This window comes from Tachysurus fulvidraco, chromosome 12 (assembly GCF_022655615.1).
Source record: "Tachysurus fulvidraco isolate hzauxx_2018 chromosome 12, HZAU_PFXX_2.0, whole genome shotgun sequence".
NCBI classification, from domain to species: Eukaryota; Metazoa; Chordata; class Actinopteri; order Siluriformes; family Bagridae; genus Tachysurus; species Tachysurus fulvidraco.
This window is the reverse complement of record NC_062529.1, coordinates 5,151,669-5,172,546: the sequence shown is the minus strand read 5'-3', so window position 1 is coordinate 5,172,546 and position 20,878 is coordinate 5,151,669. Positions and strand designations below refer to the sequence as shown.

The window sequence follows — 20,878 nt, the reverse complement described above, 5'->3', positions numbered from 1 at the left end:
AGATCATGGATCCAGGTGCCCATCCTTTCCCCCAGTAATTGACATTCCTGGCTGACCATGTGATGTAAAAGAAAACTCATCAGAACAGGCCCCATTCTTCCATTGCTCCATGGTCTGGAACACAACCTAAAAGAGCTGTTGTTTTGGAGATGCGCTGACCCAATCATCTACCTATCACAATTAGACCCTTATCAAAGTTGCTCAAATATGTATGCGTTCCCATTCTTCCAGCATACAACACATCAATTTAGAGAACGGACTGATAATGTTATTCACTTCAAATGGTTTTAATGTTATGGCTAGTTGGTGTAATAAACATAGATAGATAGATATTGAGATACATCATATACAGCTGTATATGATGTATCTCAATATCTATCTATCTATGTTTATTACATATTATTACATTAAGTGCAAATTCTGTATATATAATAAGGTTTATATATTCTTATATATAATTTTTTGCAATATAGGCATATTTATAGCCATTTTGTGTTAACAAGTTGCCTATCCATACGTCTACTTTAATAGAATCTGATTTAATGAGTACTAGTTGCATAAACGAGACAAAGTTGTTTTAAATCGTTTGTAAACTGGCTGGAAAAATTAATTTTATCCAGAAACAATGGTTTAAAAAATCCCTCTTGTATGCTGTAGAATAATTAATATAAAGCATTTAACATTAAGCATGTAATAAGAGATGAACCTTAGACCCCTCTGCATCCCCACACTGGTAGGCTACCAGCACTGCATAATGAAACATTAGTGAACACTACAATATTTTTGCATCAGCTTTGTTTCTGCCTTGAACTGAATAAAATTGCCTCATGCTTGCATGATCTAATAGTAAGACAGGGTTCGGTTCTAAGTTAACTATCCACCCACAAAAGATGACCCGAACAAAAAGTAATAAGCACACAAACGAACATTTCAACGGAAAAGGCCCGTGCAAAAGTTTGAAATTATTCCCTTCATTAAATGTGAAAAGAGCAAAATAAAGTGCGACTGCTTTACAGTAAAGATTTGAACACATATTGAGTTAGTTAACTGTAGTGACATTAGTTTTGCTTCTAATCTGTAGCATTTCACCTTGACAGCCAATTCTGAAACAATTTAGTGTCAGTTAATATATTCACTAATAATAATCTCTAAGTTTGTAGTATATATTAAACATTCATTTGGTAACTTGCTGCTTTTTACACCTCTGTCTATGCTTTACTTACCAGAGCCAGGCATATATTATTGGATATGGTAATACTGCTTTAGTGTGTATTTGTTAGTACAAATATGCTTTTTTAGTATTCAGCGTGTCACTCACTCATGTCTAGGCCCCTGCGGTGCCGTGGGGAAGTGGAAGCTTTAGTTGGAGAGGGTGAGGCAGTGCTGGATGAGTCACTGCCTCCTGCCTCACCCCCTACAGAAACAGAGCTAAGGTGAGGGACTAGAGGGGCCTTCTTCCGGCTCAGGAAATTCCCATCGAGCACTCCTCTTCTCCAACCCTCCGCTTTGCACTCTGAGGTGCCTTCATCAGAGGAGTGTGCCCTGCGGCGAGGGTCTCTAGGGCTGTCAGTGGTGCTCACTGGAGACTCTGACCCTCTCTTATCTCCAGTGTCACCGTTGCTGTCATCGTCAGTGCCACTGCTATGCCCGCCATGCTCCCTCAGGACTTTGGCCAGATTGAGGGTGTGGAAATCTGGATAGCTGCTAAAACTCTCTCTGCGACGGGCACGTGCCAGCAGTGGGCTCTCTCTGTAGGGACGTACAGCGCCATATGTGGCAGTCTCTGCCAAGAGTTCTTGGGCCTGTAGCTGGAGACTGAAGGGAATGAAGTGTTATTTTACAGAGCAATTACTGTTCTCCATAATTACTTACAATATATTTTCAAAATGATTGTTTCACTATTTTACATGTCAAGTATTTCTTTATTTTTATATTTAATTACTAACATTATTACTTTATGGTTTAAGTGCATAGGGGAATTCATACCACAGGATTCATTCTAGAGACTTAAGTACTCCTCAGGCAACTGTACTCAAAGCAGATATATGATTATGCAACATCCACTCTAGTGAAAAGCTGCATTCAACCTACAACATATTATTCTGCTAGTCTATTATAACAGTATACTGAACAATATTTGACACCATCTACACTGTTGTCTGAAGAGTAACAAAATAGGTCTCAATTAGTATTTCCTTAATCCAAAGTAGAGTAGGGCTGGTAATCCAAGTAAACAGTAGGGATGGTTTACAGTGTGGTGCTGATACAGCAAGTCTGACCTTGAGCAAGACTCTCTAAGTCGGCTGTGGTGCAGTACTGAAGGGGCGGGACTGATGTTGGGTGTGACACAGCGTGATGTACTCAGATCACATTGATCAAGCAACTTCAGAAGTTCCTCCTCAGTGGGCCCTCCCACTTCTTGAGGAAAAAAGCACAACACAGTACTGTAAAGCAAACAATTACAGCAACTATACTGTACAGCAACTATACTGTATCTTATTTGTGCCGCACCAGGATCACGTTTGTTTTTGCTATCGTTCTTGTTCACCGTATCCATGGCCGTGGTTAAATCCCACATCTGGATGCTTCCATTTGCATGGCCGGTGAAGAGGTAACGACGTGGTCGGGAGCCCATACGACTGGAGCCCTCACACTCGCGCACAGTGAAACATGTGATAGTGGTGCCATCCACTGCCTGCACCTCACAGATCCTGTGGTTGTATATGTGAATTATTAGAAGACACAGTGATCACACAATACCTCATCCATAATTTATCAATGTTGCTTAAACACGAGCAGAGACTTGAACCCCCGAATGATGTATGAATGAGTGTCTGTAATTCATAAAACTGAGCAGTGATTCCAGTGCAAATATTGAATTAGTTTTAGGCATGTGAAAATCAGACCCTCCTTATTTACTCTCCATATGCATAAGTAGATTTTAGACTGCACGTACCTCTTTCCGGTGGAGGAGAGACGAACAAAGAGTTTGTTGGTGATAGGAATGACTTTCTGAATGAATACTTGTTGGTCATCTCTCTCTCCAAATGGGCCTGTATGGAAAAAATCAAGGAGTGTACCATTTGTACAAACATGCCAAGGCTAAGTCTGGTGTACACTGGTTTTTATGAAGACAAGGTCCTTTAACAATGGTAATTTCCTCCTGTCATTCACCTATGTCATTGCCAGAGGAGTAGCTGCTGTGGCTCTCAGTCTCCTCCAGCGAGATGATCTTGAAGGAAGCCAGTGGTGTGGATCCAGGCTGAGTGGAGATCATGCCTCTAAAGCGAGTCACTGTCCACGTTCTCACATGGTTATTGTCGGCACACACTACAACACAAACATCCTAGAATCATTTATTTTTCTGTTCATAATATTCTGGTAGTCTACTACATTTCATTAAAGCAGGGTCATTCACATATCCACAGACATACACAAGTGTCAAGAAGAGCCAGATCTTCCGGTACAAACAAGATACAGTGATATGAAAAAGTGTTGGCCCCTTGCTGACTTTTACATTTTTTTCACATTTGTCACACTTTAATATTTAAATTTGTTTGATGATCTGAAACATTAGTCAAAGATAACACAAGCACAAGCAAGATCCAAAGGACATGGCCCTGTCTGAAAAAGTGCTTCCCCGAACCTTCCCAGAAGTGGCCGGCCGACCAAAATTACCCCAAAAGCATAGCGGCGATTCATCCAAGATGTCACAAAAGAACCTTCAGAACCTGGAAGACATGCTGTGATAAATGGAACTATGAATTCTGCTGTGGAACCATGAAATGCTGAAAGACAAGGTGCGGCCATTTCTTTATGACCTCAAGCTGAAACGAACTTGGTTTCTGCAGCAGAACAATGATCCATAACACACAAGAAAGTCCACCTCTGAATGGCTGAAGAAAAACAAAATTAAGACTTTGGAGTGGCCGAATCAAAGTCCTGACCTGAATCCTATTGAGACGCTATGGCATGACCTTAAAAAGGTAGTTCATGCTTGAAGACCATCTAATGTGGCTGAATTATATCAATTCTACAAAGTTGAGTGGACTAAAATTCCTCCACAGACTCCTGACAAGTTACTAATTCGTAAATGCTTGATTGCAGTTCTTGCTGCTAAGGGTGGCACAACCAGTTATTAGGTTTAACCCTCTGGGGTCTGACCATTTTGGGACACTGGCAGAGGTTCTGACATGCTCTTACATTTGGTCTTTTTTCAGTTATTTCAAAACATATTAATGGCTAATATCACATAACATTGTATTCAGCACAAACTGGGCTACAATGGTTTTCACATCTTTTTGTAGCAAATTATCAATTCTACAAGAGTAGAGAACTTTATTGTGTGTGAACAAATGTTTAGTATGTGTTTCTTGGCCTTACATAATAATGTAAGTAAAATGTATGTACATGTTTGTATTTTTAAGTAAATGATGTTTATGTGTGGATAGTAAAAAAAAGAAAAAGAAAAGATGCTGAAATAAGGCCAAGAAACACATACTAAACATTTGTTCACACACAATAAAGTTCTCTACTCTTGTAGAATTGATAATTTGCTACAAAAAGATGTGAAAACCATTTTACCCACTCATTCACATGAAACAATACATTGATTTAACTTTTGTAAGACACTTTTTGTTGTGTAAAGGCAATATGCAAGGGAGGGTCAATGGTCATGAATATTGATGATTCACACCTGAGGAGGCCCAACCCCCTAATGGCTTAGTCTGGATTGTGTTGACAAAAGAACGAATGTGGGGAGACTTAAAGAGAAAATCTTTTGCTTGTAGTGTAATAAAATAGTGTACAATGAAGTACAAAAGACTTAAGATTTTATTTATATCTGTACTTGACAAAATAAGACTTATTTTACCAATGTTAAAAAACATGAACAATACAATAGAGTCAAGAGTCAATAATTGTATGCAATGATTCAAAATGTCAGCTGTAAATGTACAGTTTGGTGTGCATCTAATAATACTTTACATATAAATTAAATATTTATATAAATATAAATTTGTTAAATGTTGTCATGCCATTGTTCAAAACAGTTCCTATTTAACTGAACACACAAGGGAACATTACATGTTTTGCATTTCCAAGGTGTGTCCTGTCTTTTACCATGCACTGTCTTGCAGCGCACACATTTATTCTTTATTGTTCTCGCCGGCGCGTTTTTGGTGCTTTTTTCCTCTTCAACGTGAAATGCACTTAAAATACTCCGTCATTCATAACCATACACACACATGTAATACATCATTCGAAACTGTGAAGTGTCTACTTTTATTTGACTGCCTTCATAATAACAGCAAAACGCTGTGCTTTTGGCAAATAAAGAAAATAACCAGGGTGTGCATTCAGACATCTGTGTCTCCTTGACCATCTCCTTCCTGAAACACGTTACAAACATGAACTGATAACTCTGCCAATACTTTTCACAAGAACATGATACATATGTCTAATGAAAGCCTGAAATGTCTACTTTTAAATGAGGTAATTAAAATCGAAAGCAAATATTGTCTTTTTGTGTAATTTGTATGATTACACGAGTGAATGAATCTGTTAAAACTTTGTGCTTCTTATAGCATTGTTTGGGGGCATTGATCTTGTTTGCATAGCCCGCTCAGATCATTTTCATATGAATGGCGCGCGCGGTAGGTGGGATCACATTAAGCGCTAATGAGGTCGAGCCAGAAAAACTGTACCTCTCTTTAATTACATACAGATTACACAAAAAGACAATTTGCTTTCGATTTTAATTACCTCATTTAAAAGTAGACATTTCAGGCTTTCATTAGACATATGTATCATGTTTGTGTGATAAGTATTGGCGGAGTTATCAGTTCATGTTTGTAATGTGTTTCAGGAAGGAGATGGTCAAGGAGACACAGATGTCTGAATGCACACCCTGGTTATTTTCTTTATTTGCCAAAAGCACAGCATTTTGTTGTTTTTATGAAGGCAGTCAAATAAAAGTAGACACTTCACAGTTTCGAATGATGTATTACATGTGTGTGTATGATTACGAATGACGGAGTATTTTAAGTGAATTTCACGTTGAAGAGGAAAAAAAGCGCCAAAAACGCGTCGGCGCGCTTGTCGACCCCAGAGGGTTAAGGGCAAGCACTTTTTCACACAGGGCCATGTGCATTTGGATTTTGTCTGCACTTAATAATAAAAACATTTAATCTTCATGTGTTTACTTGTGTTATCTTTGACTAATATATACATTTGTTTGATGATCTGAAACATTAGAGTGAGACAAACGTGTAAAAAAAAAAAAAAATCAGGAAAACCACTGTATATATACGGTGTCTATAAGATCACTCACTCATACATAAGTGCTCGACAGACAATGTTACCTGACACAAGGTGTTTCTCAGACAGCATTATCTTAGTGACAGGGCTGCGGTGGACTGTGAACGTCTGAAATAGTTGAGGCCCCGAACCAACCGTCTCTGGATGCTGTACTATCACACGCACAGCACCTGAACTAGTGCCATATGCTATCTCAATCCAGTTTCCACTTACACCTAGGGAAAAAACCTATAACCAACCTTCACTTGCTCTCAATATTCAACATTGAAATATTAATTAGTTGTTTAAAAGGTCTAGAAACAGGCAGAGTGTGTTGTGAAGAACATTAGTTGATTAAAAGAGCTGATGTATTTGTCAATTAATGCAATCACCTACTAGTTTTAGGTGTTAAGTAGACACTGAGGGCTGTGATGGCATCATTTGAGGGGTCATGGTAGAGCTCAGTAACCAGGAGGTCATTGTCCTTCATTCTCAATGGGAACTTCTGCATGTCTTGGAAAAAAGAAAGAATTTTCGATTCTGTTATTGCAGTTTAATTTATGTAATATTAACATAAATTCTATATTTACTGACTTAATTGCTGACAGCTGATCTAGTTACTCTTTTAAGATAAAAGTATATTTTTTTTATAATTAAACTACAAACCTGATTCCAAAAAAGTTGCGACACCGAACAAATTGTGAATAAAAAAGGAATGCAATAATTTACAAATCTCATAAACTTATATTTTATTCACAATAGAATATAGATAACATATCAAATGTTGAAAGTGAGACATTTTGAAATGTCATGGCAAATATTGGCTCATTTTGGATTTCATATGAGCTACACATTCCAAAAAAGTTGGGACAGGTAGCAATAAGAGGCCAGAAAAGTTAAATGTACAGTGATGCCTCGAGATAGGAGTACTTTGACATACGAATTTTTTGAGATACGAGCTGTGATTCAACCAAATTTTTGCCGTGAGATACGAGCAAATTTTTGAGATACGAGCATCCAAGCTGCCGCCGCCGAAACAAAGATCCCCAATAACCACGTGTGTTCTGTTTCCCCTATCTCACTCGGTTAAAGCCGCCTTTCCACTGCACACGACAAATGACAGCCAGTCATTCATTTCCTATGGAGAGTTGCAAAGGCGCTGCGTGAGGTGCCGACTATCTGCGGATCCGTAATTTTCGGATCCATTTTGAGCGTTGGATCCGTTAAAAAAATTGTGCGACTACACTGCATCTGATATGCCGACAGGTTTTTATTAAAACGACCGGCATATATTAGTGAGGAAAGAGTGACAAAAAAGGCAGCAACAAGTGAAGAGAAAAGCGGTGAAGAAAATGAAGCAAAATTAATGTAAAGAAAACAGAAATTATAGCAATTAAGTTCAGTTAAGAGAATTTCAGTTAAGTTCATTAATTTTAGTTAAGTTTAGTTAAGTTCCATTTAAGTGTAAAGTAGCATTAAGAGTGTACAGTAGCGAGTAAGTGAACGAAAGTGAAAGTGTACGTACGAGACGAAATGCTGCCTGTTTAATCCTCCCTCAACATCCGTGCGCATCTTCCGTAAAGTAAAACTAGTTTATTTTTTTAACATTCTCTTTTATTACTGTATGTTTTTATACAATATTTGTCATTTATAAATGCCTAACCCTAACCCTAGGTACTGTACATTTTTCATATTCAAAACTCATAAACAAAACAACTGGAGTGGAATTTTGCGAGCTGGAACGAATTAATGGGATTTCAATTCATTTAAACGGGGAAAATAGTTTTGAGATACGAGCAATTTCAGATACGAGCAAGGTCACGGAACGAATTAAACTCGTATCTCAAGGCAACACTGTACATATAAGAAACAACTGGAGAACCAATTTGCAAATTATTAGGTCAATTAGCAACATGATTGGGTATAAAAAGAGCAGTGGCAGTGTCTCTCAGAAGTCAAGATGGGCAGAGGATCACCAATCCCCCCAATGCTGCTGCAAAAAATAGTGGAGCAATATCAGAAAGGAGTTTCTCAGAGAAAAATTGCAAAGAGTTCGAAGTTATCATCATCTACAGTGCATAATATCATCCAAAGATTCAGAGAATCTGGAACGCTCTCTGTGTGTAAGGGTCAAGGCCGGGAAACCATACTGGATGCCCTTAGGGCCCTTGGACGGCACTGCATCAAATACAGGAATGCTACTGTGGAAATCACAACATGGGCTCAGAAATACTTCCAGATAACATTGTCAGTGAACACAATCCACCCTGCCATTCGCCGTTGCCGGCTAAAACTCTATAGGTCAAAAAAGAAGCCATATCTAAACATGATACAGAAGTACAGCCGTTGTCTCTGGGCCAAGGCTCATGTAAAATGGACTGTGGCAAAGTGGAAAACTGTACTGTGGTCAGACGAATCAAAATTTTAAGTTCTTTTTGGAAAACTGGGACGCCATGTCATCCGGACTAAAGAGGACAAGGACAACCCAAGTTGTTATCAGCGCTCAGTTCAGAAGCCTGCATGTCTGATGGTATGGGGTTGCATGAGCATGTGTGGCATGGGCAGCTTACACATCTGGAAAGGCAACATCAATGCTGAAAGGTATATCCAAGTTCTAGAACAACATATGACATCGTCTCTCTCAGGGAAGACCTTGCATTTTCCAACATGACAATGCCAGACCACATACTGTACTGCATCAATTACAACATCATGGCTGCGTAGAAGAAGGATCCGGGTACTGAACTGGCCAGCTTGCAGTCCAGATCTTTCACCCACAGAAAACATTTGGTGCATCATAAAGAGGAAAATGCGACAAAGAAGACCCAAGACAGTTGCGCAACTAGAAGCCTGTATTAGACAAGAATGAGACAACATTCCTATTCCTAAACTTGAGCAACTTGTGTCCTCAGTCCCCAATGCCCGCTCTCTTCATTCTCTTAGGATCATTATTCCCTGAATTTTTGTGTCCTTGTGTCCAAAATCAACTTTTTTTTTTTTTTACATTTTCTCAGTTTAAACATTTGATATGTCATCTATGTTGTATTCTGAATAAAATATTGAAATTTGAAACTTCCACATCATTGCATTCTGTTTTTATTCACAATTTGTACAGTGTCCCAACTTTTTTGGAAACGGGTTTGTTCATGGATCATGGGAGATGCTTAATAATGTATCGTTTTTGTAAACATGTATACATTTTACATATTCCATCAGCTATGCGTAGCTGGTAACTCAGCTCATCTGTCGAACACTTACCAATGTAGTAAACAGAGCCATTATTACATCCAAGAAGAAGAAATGATCCGGCAGTGTCACAGCTGGTGATGGGCACAACATCCTGCACCTACACAACAAAGACATATCAGGTGTGTTACAGTATATCCTGACAGCACATTGAAAAAAAAAAACATGAACGTATGTAATAAATTATTACTTAAATCTGTGAAAGGTTTCAGTAATCTGGCCTGAATCTGTGCATTGACTGATGAGTAAATAAGAGTCGTACATGTTTATTGAGGAGTTGTAGTTCTCAGTTGTTAGCAAAGTTTTCTCATGAAACATCTCAAAATAAAGCATGATGAAGCTAAATGTCTTAACACTCAGGTGAAGTTTTATGACATGTTATTGCATTAAATACTTTTAAAGTATTGCTTAAATACCTTAAAAATCTGGAGCAAACTAAAATGTATTAATGATTATATATATATATTTTTAAATGAATGTTCTTACTTGCCAATGCTGTGTCACTGCATTCCACACACCAACCTTCCCAGTATGACTGGTGGCAACCAGCTGACTCCCAATGAAGAAAAGAGCATCAACAGGCACACCAAGACTGAACACACCTTATGGAGATACAGATACCCTTTATCAGTTCAAATTAGTAAAAGATGTTTTTTTTTCAATACATTATGACATAAAACTGTTTTTGCTATTCCTTGCATCTTTGCTTATACTCCCTTTCAATCACCTATCTCATTGCCACTTCCTCCATCCTGGATACTCCACAAGATGATCCTGTTCTCTGATGATATTGCAACCATCTTGTCTTTGTCACCATGGGGACCACCTACAACTTTTGCATTTAGTGCGACACGCTCAATGGCCCAGTCTAGGTATGGACTTGAGAACACTTGCTGCCATCCTGAGGATTCCTTTATCCTGTGTAACAGTTTGGGATTAACATTAACATAAGGGGATAAAATCATACGCAATAACATGGGATAATATAAAAAAGGGATCAATGTTAGGTACATATAGTAACTTATATGTAATATTACATGTCATATAGTAATAGTAATTCTATACTTCCATACAGCTGCTTTGAGACAATGTCCATTGTGAAAAGCCCTTCGCAAATAAGCTTAACTAAATTGAGAATAGCCAAAAGCATAAACGTCTTGTCTCTGAGTAAACTTTAAGTTTGACACGCTTTACCTGTAGCAAATGACGAAATGACCATAGGCAGCTACTATCCAGTTATGATGTCCAGCAACAATGAGCACCTTCCTGGGATCAACTGCAGAGCCAGCTGAAATTTAGTTGAAGACTATGTTAACTTCTCATTAATGCCAAATGCCATAAATATAATGTATTCCACCCTTTTACAGGTGCCTCTGTAATGAGATATTTAATGAATTCTTCTTACCTGTCAGTGGTCTTAATATTATGGCTGGTTGCTGTTTATCTTACTTTTCTATAAATTCTCTTTTAATAATGACTAGTTGATGGTCACTGCTCATTGTACCATACCCAGCCAAATTAAAAGCCCAAAGCTCATTTGAATCCATTAAATTTCTGTCTCATTTCAGTTGTATTTAGAAAAGCAGAGCTGTGATTCTGGCCAACAGGCAATCAGTTTCTATGCTTTCAATCTTTCTGCGTACAGTGGAAATATAAAATATTTTTTTTATGTAAGAAAAAAAAATAAAACAAAATAAATCATGTCAGAGTTTTTCCAACTTTCATGTGAAATTGCAACCAATATATTAAAGTGGAAAACAATAAGAATCATTTTAGGGGAAAAAAGGGAAAAAAATATACAATAACAATAAAATGTTTTTTTCCTGAAATGTTTTATTGTTTTTACTTTAATACATTACTTGTAGTTTCACAATAAAGGTAGAAAAGGCTTCGACAATATTTATCTAGGTTTAATTTTTATATATCATAAAATCTTACTTTTTTTACAGGGGTGTGTAGAATTTTTATATCCACTGTATGGCAGAAGATGAATACATTAAACTCAGTTCTCACATGTAACTCCATAAGATATCTTATGAGTCTGTATTTTGGACGTAAATCAAAGAGCTTGTTAATATTTTACTGGCCATTTTAAGATATTATTCATGGACCTCAATGTCAAATTTTCAAACGTGTCCCAATGTCAAATTGATGTCAGAACAGATTCCATCAAATATCACAATGTTATTTTATGTTCATAAAGAAATGTTTGAAGTATCAGATGTATCAAACGTTTCATAATAAAAATTATTACAATAACATTAACTTTGAACATGGCACAAATATTGACTGACAGGCATAGATCGGACCTCCAACACTATTGGCTTATGGTTTATAGCATCTGATGGAATGCTCTGTGAAATTCACTTCACACTTCATTGTGATGAGCCACACCTGGACAGCGAAATTAATGCCCGCTCTCTTCATTCTCTCAGGATCATTATTCCCTGAATTTTTTGGTGTCAATGCTTACAGATACTATTTCTTGTCCTGCAATCAGGTACAATCACAATAACACATTTGGTTTCATTCCTTGTAGCTGTTTCATAGTATTAACTCAGTAATGGTAGGTAATAATTAACTGACATAATCTAGTTGGCTGCCTGTTCTACATGTTAAATTATATGGTGTACTTATTTTTCCTCACCTGGTTTTTAAATGCTGGTTTACTATTTCAAAAAATGACATTTTGCCAATTGTTATTTATCCCCTGAAAACAAAATGACTTTTTCCCAATTACTGCATGTATGGTACATCCTTCTGGGCTATAGGATACGCAATAGCTGGTCATGCTGTTATGATCATAACTTCAAATGAGAAGCTATTTCACTAGATATGTAAAGAGGGATTAATTTAGCTTTTTATTTTCATAATTAAGAGCTCAGTGAGATAACTGGCCAGCAGAAATAATTTATTAATACATTTATTGTATTATGTACCTTGGTAAAGATTCAGCAGATATTTTGATATCATTTCAATGCCAAAGTTGTCAAACAAGGAAAAAAAGCATTAAAGACTAAAAGCAGTTGTTTCCACATGATGTACTCACAAACTCTTGTGGCCCCCTCTATTCCGTTAGGCCCGGGCAAAGCAGTGTGTGAGCACGAGCGAGAGAAGCCACCTTCTGTTCCAATGGGGCCTGGGTTGTACTCTACATTTGTACTCTGTTGTACAGCAGTTGTACTCTGTCCCCTAGCAGCTTTGCGAGCTGGGATAGCTGTAAGAAAACCAAAGAAATGCAAGCAATCCTCCAATCAGTGTTTAAAATATATATATATTCTTTTCCATGACTTTAGTATATACTTTAATCTTTTAATCAGCTGTTTTAACTGTAACTTCAAGATTATTAACTGAATGCTAGAGAAACTATGTGCTCAGAGTAGAAGTGTATGAGTTAGGGGGTTAGTTTGGCTTAGTTAATTGTTCATGGAAGAGGTGGGTGTTTAGCCGTTTTTTTTTAAGATAGTGGTGAAATCTGCTGTCTGGGTTGAGGTTGAAAGTTCAGTCCACCACTGAGGGACAGTCAGTCTGAAGGTTCTGGGAAGGTAGGAAGGAATATGTTTTTCAAACGGCCAATATGCAACAACAAGGAGAGCAGGTCAGCTCCACTCCTTGTTAAAAGGCAGCATAGAAGATACAATTTCAAAAGCCAGTAACCATGGCACTGTGGACTCATAAGCATCGACTGTTTGAAACATTCCTGATAGTATCCTCAGAAGCATTCTGAACAACAGGGTCTGTGATGAAGAGGAACCACTTGGAAATGTGAAGTGAGAGTGGCCATTCTCAAAATCCTGAACAGTTCCACCCGGCACCAGGGTTTAGCTTAGTGCCATTTGAAATCGCACCACTATGTTGCCTGCTAACATGGAGCAGATCTTATCTGCCCTCCAAATTGTTGTAAATTGACTGTTTGAAAAACATCAAGAAGACTTCTGAAGGAGCTGTGGGTGATGTTCCAGACAGGTCTTGTACGAGAGCACCAAGCCCTTGAATTTGACTCGTGTGGGGTGTGACATGGGTTTTTTTTGGGCTAGCAGAAAATTTGGTGTGCTTCTATGTTCTCAATTATCTTAAGGGGTTTTATAGAGTTCGCTGGGAGGACCATGAGTAGTGCACTGTAGTAGACCAGTTTAATGGCATTGGTTAGATGGGTTATGTTTTTCTTGATGTGGTACAGAATGAACCAAGCGATTGTTTTGATGTGGTCTGTAAAGGTCTAGTGATCAGTGAAGTCAATCCAAGGTTTCTGGCTGTCCTGGCTGGCTTGGGTATGGTAGAATCTAACTCTAGATTGTGTTTGATTGAGAGGCAAACAGGGAATCAGTGCTGTTTTGGCAAATTAATCATGTAATCATTAATAATAAGAATCTAATTAAGAAACAGCTACCTGGGGGTGGGAGGTAGCCATGAAAGAGCACACTTCCGCATGATGATCTCTCTAGCTCTTCACAAAGAAGCAAACGTCGAACTAACCACAACAGCAAGAAAATCACCATGCAAGAAGAAAAAAATAAACAATACACAATATCAGAATAGAATAAAATTCATATTAATCCATTTGTATTGTATAAATAAGTTATACCTAAAGGTGTAATCCCATAAAACTCAGCTTCATGGCGTAGAATGCTTATGCTGACCCCTCTGAAATAGTGATGTCAAAGTTTAAGCAAAAAATGAATTACATAACCATTACTTTCTTTCCATTCTAATACCAAGTTAAAAACCTATAATAACTTATAAGATCATAACTTACCTTAAGTCTAACTCTTTAGTACGAAGGAAGTTTAAAATGGGCACAAATGCGGTTGGGTCTCGGTCAATAAATATCTATAATGCAGAAGATATAGGCTTACAGTTTGACTGCACAATCATTCATCTTATCAAGCATACATAGTATAAGTATGTATGTATATAATCAAAAGTTTTATTTATTCTAGCCAAGATAAGTAATAATAAAAAAATAAAATGTAGATCACACATGAAAATGGATTCTTCATCTTGCACTGTGGTAAAGTGGTTATGCATATGGGATACTAACCAGCTAGTGTTGGAAGATGTGTAGTGTACAGTTGCGGGAAAAACACATGCATTGCTACAATTTAGGAAAAAACATCCTAAGAAACTGTGCAGTGACTTGCCTATAAGTTCAGGATTGTCAGTTGGACAGAGATTCCAGGGAAAAATCAATGCTTTTCATTCTACACACTTCATTGCTCTCACATACAGCATTTCTTTCTTTCACTGGTTTTATAAGAAAAACATGTATTATCTGTTCTAATCTAATGCTGTCCTAATAATTGCAAAAAAGTTAGTTAGAAAGGGCAGTTAGAAACTCTGTGTAGAGAGAGGCTCAAAAAATGACACATTCATTAATAAATATAGATTATGACGTCCACGACCATAGTATTATCAGCAAACATTCCTTCATTCATTTTCAGTGAATGCTGTATGTTTACATACATGTGTCTAGTCACAATAGTCTCAGCCTACTACAGGCATGAGACAGGAATACTCACTGGATGGTACACACTGTATACATTTAATCACATCAAGAGGCAGTTTTGGTGTGTAATGATTTGGGGATGTTAGAAGAACCTCATAAATCTTTATTGTATGTATTCATTTATTTATTTTTCTTCTTATTTTTTCTTATTTTATATATATATATATATATATATATATATATATATATATATATATATATATATATATATATATATATATATATGTATATATAATTTTTTTTTACTCTCTTCTGTTTCTATACTTCTGCAAAGCTGCTTTGAGACAATGGGAATTCTGCAAAACTTCCCATGCTCAGGGTCAAACCCAGGACCCTTGATGTTATTTGAGCTGTGCAACATTCAGCAGTTTTAACATATTTCATGATATATTTACCTAAAATATAGGTAAAATATAATACAAATAAGTATTGTATTTCTGTACACATTGTGGTTGTTACATGCTACTGTGCAAACATCTAAGAATTCCACCACAAACAGCATTGTTACATTTTGAGATTGTTAAATCCTAAGAGAGCTAGCATGGGTAGACCAATTTTTGGATGTTGCTGAAATACATTATTATGCTATAAAATAAGCTCTAATTAAGAACATTAGCCTGAAGATGTATGCATATCATTTATATCAGCTAGTTTATATAACTACTTCAGGCAAGTTCAGGAAATAATTCACACAGAAAGTATCAGTTTTCTTTATCCTTATCAGTTACTATATGATACGAGCATCGGCATTATTATGGTCTGCACATGTCTGAACTAAGCACTGTTTTTTTAAGACAATTAATAATGAGGCAAGGCTGCTGTAAGTCAGCACAGGCCACACTAGCAGTATATAGATGCTATATAGCTGAACTGTGAAGGATGAGGAATACGCTGTGCAGATTACGCTTCACTTGGGCTGAATTCTAACCCAAGTTTTGCCAGCATTCTAACCCAAGTGTTGCAAAGTCCAGCAGTGAACAAAGTCACAGAATAAAAGGGAAAGATGGCTGTATGAATCGTGGTATTTACAGCACATTAATTTGTTGTATGGAGTCAGCAATGTTGGCATGACAAACACAAGACAATTCAATCAATAAAAATATATATACTTACAGCTCCAGTTTCATCCCTTAGTGTTGATATTCTCCCACTGAGTAAACTAAAACAAACACATAAGCTTTGATCAAGAACATAAGACTGCAACCCTGTTCTAGTTAGTGTTCATTTCCTTTGTCAAAAATGTGGTAAATTCTATCTTCTTGTTAGTTTGAATTATCTTACCCAAAAACAAAAGCAGTTAACAGATCTAAGCAAAATCTTTACTTTGTCAACAAATATTGTTTCAATCTTACCTTGAGAAGAAAGAATCTGGAATCCACATAAGAGTTTGTTTTGAAGTGCTATACCTGGACAGAAAAAAACAGAAATATGAGTTATTGGGAAGTCACATGGTCCTATATCCAAATGATAATTTTTACAACTTAAGCATGGACCAAAAGATGCATACATGTTGTTCCATCACTGCTCTGATCACACAATCATGAGTTCACAAGCTAGTAATAACTCCATGTACAACAGTCATCAGATGGAAATCATTATTGTTAAATAAAGTGTTTGCATGTTCTGCTCTTCTCTATCTATATTTAGCTTTAGTAATAAAATACAGCAATGTTGGATTCCAATCATGTATCTCCCTGTTTTAATCCACTCGGAGAATTATAACCACAAGAACCTGTTACAACTGAATCAAATATGTTAGAGCAGAGATACATAGGGCAGTATAGTCTATCTGAAACATTAGACATGTCTATCAGCCACTTTTTTATTCCTCTTCTGCATCCATCTATTTATATTTGTCCTTAGAAACTCTGGGGCAATTGTAGGGTCAACTGTATGCAATGTTTAAGTTAAGTCATTGCTCTATGAAATTCACTAGGGTATATATCAATCGGATCATATCACACAAGACAAAGGAGCAGTCATATCCGCAGCAAAACTGCAATCATTGAACTGTCAGGATAAATGAAACAAGGACTAAAATTTTATACATATAAAACATGTACATACACACGTGTATATATATATATATGCAAACATTCCTTTATTCATCTTCAGTGAATGCTGTATGTTTACATACATGTGTCTAGTCACAATTGTTCCTTTATTCAATAGACAACAATAGCCTGTAATAATACATATATCTATGTTGGATTCGTTTCTCCATGCATTATTTATTTTTTTACTTGTTGCTATGTATTTGCATATAGTTAACCCTTTCTCAACATCTAGTCACCAACAGTCACTACCACTCGGGTTGCCAAAAGTCATCAGCATTGAATAAATGAATGGTCTCGAGTCACTTTATTCTGTATGTGTAGACATGGCATTAGATGTTCCACCATTAGATAAGGGCAGAGCATCAAAAGTTTTCTGTACGCTTAATTGACCAAAGCTTCATAATCTTATCAGTTATAATTTGATTAACTAATTACACATTAGAACTAATTAAATTCTGTGTGTTAGGTTTCAATGCAAAAACAAATACTTTAACAATAAATTTAATGCGCAAATTGCTACATTTACAACATAAACTACAATGTCTAAGCTGTTTTATTCTTCTGTTTAAGATGATAGTGAAATAACGGTAACTAGGATTTAGAGCCAAGCACATGTATTCAGTGGTATTGTACACTGTATCCATATCTTCCATGTGCAATATTTTCATATATATACTCTTCATTAATTAATTATACTATTAATTTTATTGAGAGAAGCAAGAAAAAGGGCCAAAAAGAAAAGGAATATTTTGCACTTTATTATTATTATTATTACTCCTACTATTATTAAAACACTATTACTATTACATATTTCTATATCTAATCCCTGGTTACAATTTTAAAATTTTATTATTTGTTTTTAAAGCCTTATGAAGGAGATCAAAGATTTAAGATGGAGTCTTTCTCTCCCTCTGTCTCACATGTCTGCTTTTAAATCTAGTTTAAAGCCCATTTTCTTCTATAGTTTCTAAATGTTATATAGTGATGCAATTGCATAGTCAACTCTTAATTGTTTTAAATGTGCTTTAAAAATAACCTTTACATGAGCTATCAATATTATGATTATTATTACATCATCATGCAATGTATTATTAATGCATACATCCTGACACAAAAGCAGGTGAATCAAAACGAACAGAATACCTAAGGTACTTGGTATCTAAAATACCTAAGTTACTGATTCTACAGTCCATTATGTACGAGTTACAGGTCCATCAGGATGTATTAAACATGTAGGTGACTTACCTGTACATGTAGTAACAGTAAAGTGCAGTGTGTAGAATGATGACAGAGTAATTGAGTCTTTACCAAATGGATTTCATTTACTGTTACATGTAAGTCACCTACATCTTTAATACATCCTGTAATGTTTACACATTCTGTACTGTTACTTAAAACAATCGCACATTAAATTGGTTCTCATCATGTGATAAACAAAAAAAGAATGCTCACTGAATAAAAACAATATTGTGAGGCCTACATTTTTTCTGAGCGATCTTTTGTTATTTTATGTTTTTATGTTACTTTGATCGAAAGGTGCAGGCTATTTGGTAGTACCTCAAGTACAAGGCTACAGAAGGGTGCAGAGCTTTTTCTTTCAGAGCCCCACAGTTATGGAACAGCTTTCCAATTAGATCTGGAGGGTTCATGTTCATGGAGTGTTTGGTGAACTGGGATGTCTGGATGCTGCCGCTCAGAGACTCTCATGCCTTCTTTGAACTAATGTTGCCTCAGCCAGCTTTATGGTCTGATTTTCATCAGTGATCATCTGAAGACTTCAGCAGGAAAAAATTTGTGTTGGGTCTGTGATGAACTTAGAATATGCACTGACACATTAGATCAGCTACAAACTGTTGTACAAAGGACATATTATATATAATTACATTATTCACTGTCCGGTGCCACCCAAATGAGGATGGGTTCCCTTCTGAGCCTGGTTCCTAAGTCTCTTCCTCATATCATCTAAAAGTCATCCCTTGCATCCCTGGGCCACCATTGCATCTTTCTCATTAGGGATGGATGTCAGAGATATATATAGTAACTTCATTGTAAACTTTAAATTTTATTTTTTTATTCTGTTTCTAAACTTCTGTAAAGCTGCTTTGCGACAATGTGAATTGTTAAAAGCGCTATAAAAATAAACCGAATTAAATTAAATCTAGTATGCATAGTGATGAGTAATGTGTATTATGACCATACCAACCACCTCAACTAAAAACTGTAAACAAGTCCATGCGCCATAAAAGCACGGGGACTGAATAGCGATCTGATCTGAATGGTGTCTTGCATTTCACTTCTCCAGCTGGAGTCAGGCCTGTACTGATGTGTTACAAACTTGTACCGAAATTATAGTGTCAGTTTAGCACAAATAATATGCGATGCTATTGTTCAGCTGAAGCCTTGCTTTAGCCCATACCGTGTTCCGCCTACGTTCAGCTGGATGATGTCACCCGTACCAGATGTGGAGCCGTTACACATTCCAGCCATTCTGACTCCGAAATGCGATCAGCAGCTCGAGCTCTTTATCCCGTTACACTCCTGCTGCGCGTGCTCTTCCCAGCAACTCTCTAAAAACATTACGCCTCACCGCAGGGTCGTGTATGGAGGCTTAGCACAGCGTACCCGCCATATTTCGCGGTATTATAAAGTCCTAAATAAATATCGATATACCAGATAAATGAAAAAATCCACCAAACACTGAAAGATCGTTCTTTCTTTCTCGGTTTTATGTTCGCTACAAACGACGGTAGAACAAGCCTAAACCGACGTCTACAACGACGCCAAGCAGAGCATCCAATCAAAGAAAGCAGGCGTTAGCGCTTCCCAGGGACTCAGATCCCGCCCTAAACACTCCTATTGGCTGCCACAGAGCATCCGTCATTTTTATGGAAGAGTAAACACCCTAACATGCATGGGCGTAAATGCCGGGGAGGACGTGGGGGACATGTCCCCCATCCGAGAATTGTCCCCCCCAAAAAAATTATTTAAAAATATCGCACTCTCTATTATGAAAAATATATGCATGTATACCTAAATAATCGTGTAAGTAGAAAAAAACCCGCAAAACTGCATTTAGAGACAGTTGAGTTCCCCCTCACCTTCCTCACAGTGGTTTGACCCACTGCCTGCTTTCCCAGTACATCTCACCTACTCTGCACACACACGAGCCAGGTGTGCGGCTTCGGCTGAATTATTATTCAACTCCATTAAGTAGGGGATTTTATTCACTTTAAATAAAGCTCTTTAACGTAGTTGATGCAGACTCATTCATAAATTAGTTGCGACAAAAATGCAGGTTACCGATGTAATTTTCCATGAATCTGCTATATTAGCGATTAAAATATTACTTATGTAGTTAACGTTAGCTTGTTTACAATAGCTTGTTACACAGTGCACTGTAACTAACACGCCAAAGCCGTTTCCCATGCATTGTTTTATTTGGGACGACTTGGCATCATGTTAACTTAACATTAACTGCCACAATTAGCATATTGTTTAGCTGTGCATTTACTAAATAAGCACTGTGCTACGTCCGAACTGACCTCACTGTATTTTTTTGTATAATCAATTTCTATTCTATAACCATAATGACTCAGTCTCCATGCTACAATAATAATGATAAAAGCAAAGTTTTTCACTGTGGGGACATATCTATATGTACATATCTAAGTACAATTTGACTGTATTATTTGTGTCCCCCTTCAAAAATTGCTCATGAGAAATTTTATATTTCTTGTCCCGCCTACTGTTAAATGAAATTTAAGGCCATGAT

General features: G+C 36.9%; 1 protein-coding gene across 2 annotated transcripts; it reads right to left on the bottom strand.

Moving 5' to 3' along the window:
* Positions 1–406: 406 nt before the first annotated feature.
* Positions 407–19,920, bottom strand: kctd3 (potassium channel tetramerization domain containing 3). 2 transcript variants are annotated; one of them, XM_027159967.2, is made up of 18 exons: positions 19,523–19,919; positions 16,402–16,455; positions 16,163–16,208; positions 14,300–14,373; positions 14,129–14,187; positions 13,934–14,014; positions 12,593–12,760; positions 10,738–10,831; positions 10,271–10,461; positions 10,030–10,145; positions 9,556–9,643; positions 6,694–6,810; positions 6,363–6,533; positions 3,175–3,330; positions 2,957–3,053; positions 2,512–2,711; positions 2,280–2,418; positions 407–1,815 (listed from the first exon to the last, which is right to left on the bottom strand). In XM_027159967.2, the coding sequence occupies exons 1-18, from the start codon at positions 19,591–19,593 to the stop codon at positions 1,311–1,313; spliced, it is 2,427 nt and encodes an 808-aa protein (XP_027015768.1). In that variant the 5' UTR covers positions 19,594–19,919; the 3' UTR covers positions 407–1,310. The 2 variants fall into 2 exon arrangements, with proteins under 2 accessions (XP_027015768.1, XP_047677278.1); XM_047821322.1 differs by lacking the exon at positions 6,363–6,533 and having other exon boundaries at positions 19,523–19,920.
* Positions 19,921–20,878: the final 958 nt, after the last annotated feature.

Bases quoted from the DNA above. Each gene is read 5' to 3' on its own strand.
- kctd3 (XM_027159967.2), bottom strand. From the start codon at position 19,593: ATGGCTGGAATGTGTAACGGCTCCACATCTGGTACGGGTGACATCATC. The intron at 16,209-16,401 runs GTAAGATTGAAA...TGTTTGTTTTAG, and splicing joins CCAGATTCTTTCTTCTCAAG to TTTACTCAGTGGGAGAATAT. The intron at 10,146-10,270 runs GTGATTGAAAGG...TATCTCCATAAG, and splicing joins AGGAAGTGGCAATGAGATAG to GTGTGTTCAGTCTTGGTGTG.